Source organism: Danio aesculapii, chromosome 6 (assembly GCF_903798145.1).
Source record: "Danio aesculapii chromosome 6, fDanAes4.1, whole genome shotgun sequence".
Lineage (NCBI taxonomy): Eukaryota > Metazoa > Chordata > Actinopteri > Cypriniformes > Danionidae > Danio > Danio aesculapii.
The window spans coordinates 13,279,088-13,290,615 of NC_079440.1; the positions used below are offsets into that span (position 1 = coordinate 13,279,088).

General features: G+C 34.9%; 1 protein-coding gene across 1 annotated transcript in view; it reads right to left on the reverse strand.

Annotated features, from left to right (window-relative positions):
* Positions 1 to 5,243, reverse strand: part of dnah9l (dynein, axonemal, heavy polypeptide 9 like) — a 147,399-nt gene extending 142,156 nt beyond the window's left edge. The window contains exons 1-5 of the mRNA XM_056459340.1: positions 4,998 to 5,243; positions 4,630 to 4,773; positions 2,455 to 2,639; positions 2,072 to 2,267; positions 561 to 660 (exon numbers count right to left, since the gene is read on the reverse strand). Coding sequence (XP_056315315.1) covers positions 561 to 660; positions 2,072 to 2,267; positions 2,455 to 2,639; positions 4,630 to 4,773; positions 4,998 to 5,243 — 871 coding nt within the window. The remainder of the gene's footprint in view (positions 1 to 560; positions 661 to 2,071; positions 2,268 to 2,454; positions 2,640 to 4,629; positions 4,774 to 4,997) is intronic.
* Positions 5,244 to 11,528: the final 6,285 nt, after the last annotated feature.

The window sequence follows — 11,528 nt, forward strand, 5'->3', positions numbered from 1 at the left end:
ACAGTCTCCATCAGCTTTGCGTGAATAAAATACTTTTAAAACCTAACATTACCTGTCTAACAGAAATACTTCAACCATGGTGTCATCCTTCCTCCAGCGTACAAAAGTGACTCCAATATTGATTCAGGATTTTAAAGTTTTGATTGAGTATTTGTTTTTACCACTCTCGCTCTCGCGTGCTGATGAACGCATGTGCACGCACAAATGGCGGATCTGCGTGAATGAGTGCAGAGATGTACAAATCTACATTTGTTGACAGACAATTTGGGCTACTTATCTGAATTAAGGGAATTGTCTGCCTGACACATTTTAACTGGATGAACATTTTTTAGTCTTCTGCCTTACCCAGAATATAAAAATACATATAAATACATTTAGATAATTTACTTTAATTATCACTATTGGAATGTGAACAGACTTTCAACCAGTACAACAAAAAATGTTTCTGAAGATAATCACCTACTGCACCTTTAAATCTTTGCACCAAATCAATGGTACCACCCTATTTATCTGCCAAGTTTTTAACTACTAGGCTACACTGTAGGCTAAGATGGGATTACCGTAATTGACTTTTTGAATAATGTCATCAAAGGGGGCGTAGTAACTGCTCTTGATCCTCCGCAGAATTTCCAGCACCTGATCAACTTTGGGGTTGTGCAGCTATAAAGACAGAATAAACATAACTTTAGGTTCACTGAAAAAAATGCAGGGTTCCACATAATTCCTTTATGTTGTCCCAACACAGTTAACTTAATTGATTTGACAAATTTGAGTAGATTAAACATAAAGCAACATAAAGTTGTCGCATAAAAACCTCAAGAATTGTTTGAATCAGCTCATTTTAAATAAGTAGTTTGAACACAAAGCAAAAAAAACAAAAAAACATTTTTGAGTGTTGTAATCAATGTGACCAATGAAATTCAATTTGCATTTTCAGATAGAAATAGCTGTAATGTGCGGAAGCAAACAAATAATGTCGATTTTAGGGAGACCGTAGCTTGAAATGTTTTAATATGTATAACAAGTTGGTACCAACTAACTAGCTACAAAATTATGTATACTTTGTTAGATATGTTTAAGTATATTTTTGCACCTGCTGCAGCCATGGTATGGCAGTAGGCATGGGCCAGTATATGAATCTGACATTATGATAACCTTGGAATACAATATCGAGGTTTCACAGTATTGTGATCACTGCTCTAAAATATATTATTATTAAATATCTGGGTAAAAAAACTAAAACATTTTTCTGCTTTGAACACAATATGATTTATTTTGAGAAACATTTAAGGTATTTTGGAGCAGTAAACATGTCAGGCTAAATAATTCAAATGAATTATTGACTTGTGCTGTTTTCATTAGTGTCAAAAACACAGATTTCTTTACAATTTAAAACAGCATCTTTGGATATCTTTTCTGCTGGAGATACTGTTGTCCTAAACAAATAATAATTTTAAAAATATTGGATAAACCATAGGAACAGTATAACAGAAAAGCTTTACAAATTTTTTTTAAAACCTTGATTTTTTCCAAACCATGGTCTACCTTGAAAACGGTTATCGACCCATGCCTATACGGCAGCAAAGTTCCTTGATTATTACAGCAGAATGAGTATAGTTCCTAGCCATTTCAGCCTAGAAAATAGCAACTTTTCATTTTCTTAGCACACAGAGTTCAACTGCACAAGTGTTTCCTTTAAATAGGAAAATATAGAAACTTTTTTTAATCAGATACATATCTTATTTAAACCATTACATTACTGTTCCACTTTTTTATTATATTTTATTGCAATAAATCTTAAGAAAAGTGCTGTCTCTTATTTGTGGACTATGAACAATGCCTCAGTCATAAAATAAACACTCTTTTTCAATTCTGTTCCCTTCATCAAACAATTACAAAGACTACATTAGCATCTTGCAGTTCAATTTGAATTAAGTTCAATATTCAGATGTTTGCTTTTGCTTGAGCAATCATTTCTGTACTTATTTGAGAACTGCTTTTGGATACTCTACCCATATTCCCAGCAAGCACTAAAACAAAAGGTTTTAAATCAGAAAACCTGCACTTTCACCTGCTTCTGAATTCCTATTAGGTTTTCTTTCTGTTTAGTCCAGAAATTGAGCTCCACAGTGGGGCCTGAGTGGTCCCCCTGGTGCAGGAGCTTCGCTGAGTCCCGCTGCAGCACGGAGCCCATCAGCCGACACCACTGGATCACCATGGTCTCAATAGAGTACAGTAACGCTCTGTCAATCAGACAGGTATCCGAGCTACACACACACAAATGTTACATGAAGAGTGCAAATTACATACATTGACTATTAGAGGCTCAGGTTTTTTTAGTGGTTCGTTTAATATATACTGTTATTCACCCTCCTGTTTAACAGAGCAAGACATTTTTCAAAGTATCACTTAGTAAATACTCCATAAAAATACCATTGATTGCCATACACACACCTGAGCTGGTGCTCATCTTTTCTCTCCACACAGAGTGGCAGGGCTAACAGAGTTCGTCCTTGAGCTCGTCCTTTCAGTGTGACTGCTTCACTTCGCAGATGCTCAAGGTGCCTGCAAATATCCTGACCGACCACCCGGGGCCAGGCAGACTGATTCAGGGGGCTTCCTAACACTGAGATGAACACCTACACAAACACACACTCTCTGATTGAAGATTGATATTTCATGCACCAGTTCTACTGAGATTAAGTATTACATTGTGTTTTCCAGATGTTGTCATCGTACAACCTCATCATACACAGAAAGAAACTCCCCTGAATTAAAACAAAATGCACAGATGTCAATGGACATGAGAAGGTGTTTGTCCGTAATCTGAAGATAATTCATTTTATCTTGACCTTCATTCTATGTTTGTGCATGTTCAGTTCACTTTACCTATTATTTATTCTAAGTCAATTGTCATTTAGCTGTTGTTAGAGCACTAGATTTGGTAACACCATTACAGTAATATAGAATACACTCCTTCCTCTCTGATGCACCAGGCACTTTGTTAGAAACACTTCTATGTTTCTGTTTGTACAGATAGCCCTTTTATATTTTTACTATACTCTGTACTTTTTTTCTACAGCCACATACTCTATGTCGAAGGTCTTTAAATATTTTATGTTTGCTTTTAGTTTCTATTGCATCACTTCTATTCCTCCATAATTTAGATTCATATTTGACATTTTCTCTTTATTAATTTCTAATGTAAATTTGATTTAAATTTAAATAAACGGGGGGGGGGTGGTATTCAACATGTCATGTTTTTTTTCCTGGGAATATTACTTCTAAAGGAGCTGTTGACATGGCATTGAGCCAGATTTTTACATAAACGCAAACAATACAAACAGAAAAAATAAACAAAACTAAAAAAATCTGAGAAATGAGTTTTGTGTAATAACAATAAAATGACACCAGGAGAAAGTACTGAACTACTGAAACGTATTTAATACTTTATATAAAAGGCTTTTTAGGTCAGTGTTTCCCAACCATGTTCCTGAAGGCACACCAACAGTACACATTTTCAACCTCTCCCTAATCAAACACACCTGAATCAACTCATCAGAACATTAGAAGACACTCCAAAACCTGAAGTTAATGGGTCAGATAAGGGAGACATCCAAAATATGTACTGTTGGTGTGCCTCCAGGAACAGGGTTGGGAAACACTGTTTTAGGTGATGGCAGCTTCAACAGAGTGTAAAAATCTTGTAAAAATGGTTCTGTGTGTCTCGTCTATCAAATCTGATCTTTAATTTGTATTTTCTATTGGATTCAAGTCAAGTGATTGGCGTTCTCTGAAAGCATTTTAAGAGTTTCCTTGGCTGTGTTTTAGATCATTCTCTTGCTGAAATGTCCACCCTGGTTTCATCTTCATCATCCTGATAATGTAGATGTTGGACTGAAGCAGCGTATATTAATTTCCAATGATGAAGGGCAGAGGGTTGCTGAAGAACTACTAAGAGATTTCAGCTGCTGTCTAAGCCTTTCTACACCTCCCTTTCTTCATGCGTTCAATACTTTTTCACAGTGTCATTTCATTTTATTACACATAACTTAATTTGTAAACTAATTAGATTTGTTTTCTTTGCATTTATGGATTTCTTTGGTTGTCAACAACATCTGGTGAAAATTTCAAGTCAAAGGCACCTTTACAAATATGTTTTCTGAGAAAAATGGTGTATTTGTGCATACACGTTACATTAATCAGTACCAAAAGCCAAAACTTGATCTAATCTAACTAAAAAACTAAAGATCACAGTCCCAAAAATTGTATACCCAAATTAATATGATAGGGAAAATATAAAATAAAATGTTAATAAACTGCAAAAATCTAGAGAAACATAAAGAATAAACTCTTATTTTAATGGATATATCTGTTTAATAAAATTATTTTGTTAAAATGCACCAAAAATATTGGCTATAGTCACTAAGAAATTTATAAATAAAGTATATTATAAGTATATTACTCATTTACACTGAGCCCTGTATATATAGTATATTTTTATATATTACATTGTAATAAATTTTGTTAATATAATTAATCTTCTAAGAAATAAAATGCATAAAAGATAAGTATTAAATAAAAAATAATCAGTAATTTTCCGTTCTATTCTAGTGTAGTTGTGCTTACCTGAGAGATGATCACTGGAGCGTAGTCCATGGGTTGAGCCGCAACCTCTCCAAGCCACAGTTGGCTTCTAAAGGCTGTTTTGGAGATGACCCCCTTCTGTTTTTTAAGCACACACAGAAGTTTTGTCCTCCAGGAAGAGGAGCTCTTTGGGGAGGAAAAGACGGGCGTAGTGCTTTCAGAAGCGAAAGCACTCGAAACAAGTGATGACTTATTTCGTAAACCAACAGCCAGTCAGTACACCGAACACAGGAGACACTTCCAGAAGGCACATTACATGGCAAATCATTGCCACACTTCACCCAAAGCAATGTGATTCTTCTGTTAGTCACCACTATGTAGATGAATGAGTGCAATAATGATAAACTCACCTGCTCGTCTCCAGCATGAAGAGTTCCTCCTGGTCCCATGAATAAAATCAGATATTCTCGCCAGCTCTGGTCCAGGAAGTCAAGCAGAGCCCTCTGGTTCTCCTCCAATCCTATAAAACGGTTCCATTTGTCGGTTTTGACCCGTAGGATGGCAAAGGCCTGTTCTCTAATAAAGTCCACACGCTCATCAGAGATGGCAGCCAACTTCACCTGATCCATAGGAACGCGCACACCAGCATCAGCCATACTGAGACAGAGAAACGTTCAGTTTAAATCCAATAAACTAAGACTTCATCACACTGTGGTGTCAAATCTTCATATTGCTCAGTCTGATCCGGCTGTTTCTATATAATCAACTATCTTGCCATCATAAGATGTGGTTGCTCAAGGATGTCCCATACACTGACTTCTTCTGTAATGGGGGAGAGAACCTGAGCTCCTCCTGGAGAGTTGGGTCACCATGGCAACAGGGTCAGTTGTGTGAGAGAAACACACACCTGTGGTAATGAAACCTGAGTGGGCATAGGAAAAGCCAGCTTGGGTATCATAAACACACTGAATAAACCCGATACCCACACAGCTAATGGCTAGTTTAAGCAATGGGTGTCTAACTCAAATTAGGTTGAGGGCCTCAAAGGTTTTCTCACAGTGACATTTTTATTGTTAAACATAATAATCGGAAAAAAAAGCTGTTTGCTCAGTTTACTTACTTACATTTATATTTAAGTTGATATTTAGCCACACCAACAAGTCCAGTTCTGTCCAGTTTTCGAGGCTAGTCTTTGTTGGTAATTTGTAACATCTAGTTTTTATGAGGTAGGTTGTTGGCCCAACGCTCATCTCCTACCTGGAGGAGCAGGACATCTCTTCTTGTCTGGCCCCTTCCTCACTAAGACCTGTCCAGCATGGGAGGCCCTACCATTAGGCATACACTTAAAGAAATAACTCATTGGATAAACTCAATTTAATTGAGGGCAGGATTTCCATCCAATAAATTTGTTTATCTAAAAACTATTTACATAATTATATGGAATTGAGTTGCTCCAACATGATATTTATCAAATAAAAGTGTAAATAAATTTGTATATTTGTACAATTTATTTAACTTAAGCTTAAATGTCTGATAATATCATGTCTGTCTATAATGTGTCATTTCTAAGTTTTATTTGAAGTTATCCTAAACGAACTAAAAGAGCCATTTTAAGCATATTTCATAAGAAACATCTACAGTTTGAGACTGATCTCATTTTAGGACAGTTACTGCTCACTGAGCAAAGCAACAGACTACAGTTTTGCTAATTAAGCTGGCAACACCCAAAGCATGCGTGATTCTGCAAAGTGGTAATCTCAAAACTCAAAGCGTTACATGAAAATCTTCGAAATCTTCAAACTAAAGTGAAGATTAAACTCTAACAAGTCTTTCTATTAATTTTAAACACCTAAGATTACTTTTATTGTCAATATTTCCCTCTTAATTCAATCCTACGCAAAGCATGCTGGGAACAACAAATCCCCTAACCAGGTAGTTGGACCAACACAATTCCTTCTTGTTGTGCCAACACAAAGTTAGCTTAATGGTTTACAAATTTAAGTGGACTGAAAATAAAACAAATAAATTGGCCAAAGAAATGACAAAAATTGTGTAGTTTCAGCTCATTTATAATTTAAACAAGCAGCAGTAATTTTTTTAGTGCACTCTCCATGGCAAGGTGGAGATGTCTTTGCTCAGTTTAGGGGTGTGTATATTTGACAGTATTTTTGGTGTGATTTTGTGTCAGTATCGTGGTTGGTTTATGCGTTTAAGCTAGAGGTCAGACCCAGCTCCAAACGGGCAGGACTTGAGCTGTAAGTGCACTGTACAAACTTCATGTTTTTTTTTGTTTGATTGATTTCTTGTACATGACAAAGTTTACCATCTGTACCTACCCCAACCCTAAACCTACCCCTTTCAGTAATGAAAAACAGTAATAAAAAATGATGCTATATTGATGTGCACATGCTCATAACTCTTCTTACCTCAACCCAACCTACCTGTAGTGATAGTCCATCCCACTTGGAAGTCTCCAGGCTGTAGAAATATTTACCTGGTTCTTGAAACCCCTGAATAATATTGACACAAAATCCGCCAGAAGGTATGGCAAGTCATCGTTTTAAAGGATTAGTTAACCTACAAATGAAAATTCTGTTTTAAATTACTACTTACCCTCGTGTCCAATCCCCTAAGACCAAAAAACACACATTGTCAAAATATTCCATGTGACTTCAATGGTTCAAAACATAATTATACAGAGCTACAGAAATACTTTTGTCTAGAAAAAAACCCCAAAAAAAACATATAAACAAATATGATCACCTGTATGTCAGGTCAGGGTGTGCGTTAACTACAGGCAGTATAGCACCACGAAACGTATTGCCTACACACTGACCTGATGCGGAAGACATAGGCAAACAACGTTTTTTTTGGCACACAAAAGTGTTCTTTGAGCTTTCTATATTGTATATTTACAGTTTTAACTGAAACTATATACATATACATATGAGCAATTAACATTATATTGAAGCAATTGTTTATATTTTCCAAAACAACTAACCACAGAGTTATTGGATCCGAAAAATATCAATCTGTAAACATTTTTATATTTTAAATGAGGAAAGTAAACATGCATTATGGATGTGACATGCATTATGGAAGTCTGCGAGTTTACAAAAGTGTTGTTAAGGATGTGACAGATGTGAAATTGCCACCTGTGTAACTTTAGTAAATCAAATATAACAGTTTAAAAACATTGACAGAAACATTTTTGAGCATTTTTAAAAGAACTGTAAAATACTTGCTTACACAAACTTAGAAACTATATCTCTATTTTGGGGAAAACTTAATTTTTTCCATGGCAAGGTTGACATTTGCATGGAATGGTTCATCCATCCATCTATCTTCATTCATTTTCTTTTTGGCTTAGTCCCTTTATTAATCTGGGATCGCCACAGCGGAATGAACTGCCAACTCATCCAGCATATGTTTTCCGCAGGGGATGCCCTTCCAGCTGCAACCCCTCACTGGGAAACATCCATACCCACTCATTCACACACATACACTACGGACAATTTAGCTTACCCAATTACCTGTACTGCATGTTTTTGTACATGTGGGGGAAACCGGAGCACCGAGAGGAAACCCACGCGAACACGGGGAGAACATGCAAACTCCACACAGAAACGCCATCTGGCCCAGGCGAAGCTCAAACCAGCGACCTTCTTGCTGTGAGGCAAACGTGCTACCCACTGTGCTGCTTTTTTATTTATATATACACATTTCACCAGGTAACTTAAACAGCTCTATTTTATGGAACCCCGCTCCCACCACTGAATATATAAAAATAAATAAATATAATGTAAATTACAATTACAATTAAGTAATAACTCGCAATTCTGACTTAACTCGAAATTGCAACTTAATGACTTGCAATTCTGACATTATACTCGCAATTCTGACATTAGAACTCATAATTCTGACTTAACTCACAATTCTGACATTATAACTCGCAATTCTGACATTAGAACTCGCAATTCTGACATTATAACTCGCAATTCTGACATTATAACTCACAATTCTGACATTATAACTCGCAATTCTGACATTATAACTCACAATTCTGACATTATAACTCACAATTCTGACATTATAACTCGCAATTCTGACATTATAACTCACAATTCTGACATTATAACTCGCAATTCTGACATTATAACTCGCAATTCTGACATTATAACTCGCAATTCTGACATTATAACTCGCAATTCTGACATTATAACTCGCAATTCTGACTTAATAACTCGCAATTCTGACTTAATAACTCGCAATTCTGACATTATAACTTGCAATTCTGACATTATAACTCGCAATTCTGACATTATAACTCGCAATTCTGACATTATAACTCACAATTCTGACATTATAACTCACAATTCTGACATTATAACTTGCAATTCTGACATTATAACTCGCAATTCTGACATTATAACTTGCAATTCTGACATTATAACTCGCAATTCTGACATTATAACTCGCAATTCTGACATTATAACTCACAATTCTGACATTATAACTCACAATTTTGACATTATAACTCGCAATTCTGACATTATAACTCACAATTCTGACTTAATAACTCGCAATTCTGACATTATAACTCGCAATTCTGACATTATAACTCGCAATTCTGACATTATAACTCGCAATTCTGACTTAATAACTTGCAATTCTGACATTATAACTCGCAATTCTGACATTATAACTCGCAATTCTGACATTATAACTCACAATTCTTACTTAATAACTCGCAATTCTGACTTAATAACTCGCAATTCTGACATTATAACTCACAATTCTGACATTATAACTCGCAATTCTGACATTATAACTCGCAATTCTGACATTATAACTCACAATTCTTACTTAATAACTCGCAATTCTGACTTAACTCGCAATTCTGACATTATAACTCGCAATTCTGACTTAATAACTCACAATTCTGACATTATAACTTGCAATTCTGACATTATAACTTGCAATTCTGACATTATAACTCGCAATTCTGACATTATAACTCACAATTCTTACTTAATAACTCGCAATTCTGATTTAACTCGCAATTCTGACATTATAACTCACAATTCTGACATTATAACTCGCAATTCTGACATCATAACTCACAATTCTTACTTAATAACTCGCAATTCTGACTTAATAACTCGCAATTCTGACTTAATAACTCGCAATTCTGACATTATAACTCGCAATTCTGCCTTAATAACTCGCAATTCTGATTTAACTCGCAATTCTGACTTAACTCGCAATTCTGACTTAATAACTCGCAATTCTGACATTATAACTCGCAATTCTGCCTTAATAACACGCAATTCTGACATAACTCGCAATTGTGACTTAATAACTCGCAATTCTGACATTATAACTCGCAATTCTGACTTAATAACTCGCAATTCTGACTTAATAACTCGCAATTCTGACTTAATAACTCGCAATTCTGACATTATAACTTGCAATTCTGACATTATAACTCGCAATTCTGACATTATAACTCGCAATTCTGACATTATAACTCACAATTCTGACATTATAACTCGCAATTCTGACATTATAACTCGCAATTCTGACATTATAACTCACAATTCTGACTTAATAACTCGCAATTCTGACATTATAACTTGCAATTCTGACATTATAACTCGCAATTCTGACATTATAACTCGCAATTCTGACATTATAACTCACAATTCTTACTTAATAACTCGCAATTCTGACTTAACTCGCAATTCTGACTTAATAACTCGCAATTCTGACATTATAACTCACAATTCTGACATTATAACTCGCAATTCTGACATTATAACTCGCAATTCTGACATTATAACTTGCAATTCTGACATTATAACTCGCAATTCTGACATTATAACTCGCAATTCTGACATTATAACTCACAATTCTTACTTAATAACTCGCAATTCTGACTTAATAACTCGCAATTCTGACTTAATAACTCGCAATTCTGACATTATAACTCGCAATTCTGACTTAATAACTCACAATTCTGACTTAACTCGCAATTCTGACATTATAACTTGCAATTCTGACATTATAACTCGCAATTCTGACATTATAACTCGCAATTCTGACATTATAACTCGCAATTCTGACATTATAACTCACAATTCTTACTTAATAACTCGCAATTCTGACTTAATAACTCGCAATTCTGACATTATAACTCACAATTCTGACATTATAACTCGCAATTCTGACATTATAACTCGCAATTCTGACATTATAACTCACAATTCTTACTTAATAACTCGCAATTCTGACTTAACTCGCAATTCTGACTTAATAACTCGCAATTCTGACTTAACTCGCAATTCTGACATTATAACTCGCAATTCTGCCTTAATAACACGCAATTCTGACTTAACTCGCAATTCTGACTTAATAACTCGCAATTCTGACTTAATAACTCGCAATTCTGACTTTATCATATTTTTTGTACATTGTATTTATTTATTTATTTATTTATTTATTTTATTTTATTCAGTGGCGGGAACGGGCTTCCATACTACTTGGTAAGAATTCAGGTAGAACAAAATTATTAAATGTAAAATAGCACTGCATAGTCTTCATTGTATAAATAATTCAATATATTAATTTTTGCTTTAATTAAGGCTTTGATATTAGCAAGCCACCACCCCTCTTTTTTTCTTGTGCGTTTTGGTTTACTTAATTTACTCTGTATTTGATATATTTATCTGCATTATTTGAAATAAGAAAAATCAATGAAAAGATCAAGTCATAAAAAAGGGAAGTAGCTACTCCAAGTCCCACTCTCTCATCGTGTTTCTGTGGAGATTACGACAAACATCGAATAAAAATGCACATTTCAAAACACTTCACATGACCTTTAAAATATGCATTAAGTGTGTATTCTGCTCAAAGTAAATGTAGTTAACCAAACAAAAGCC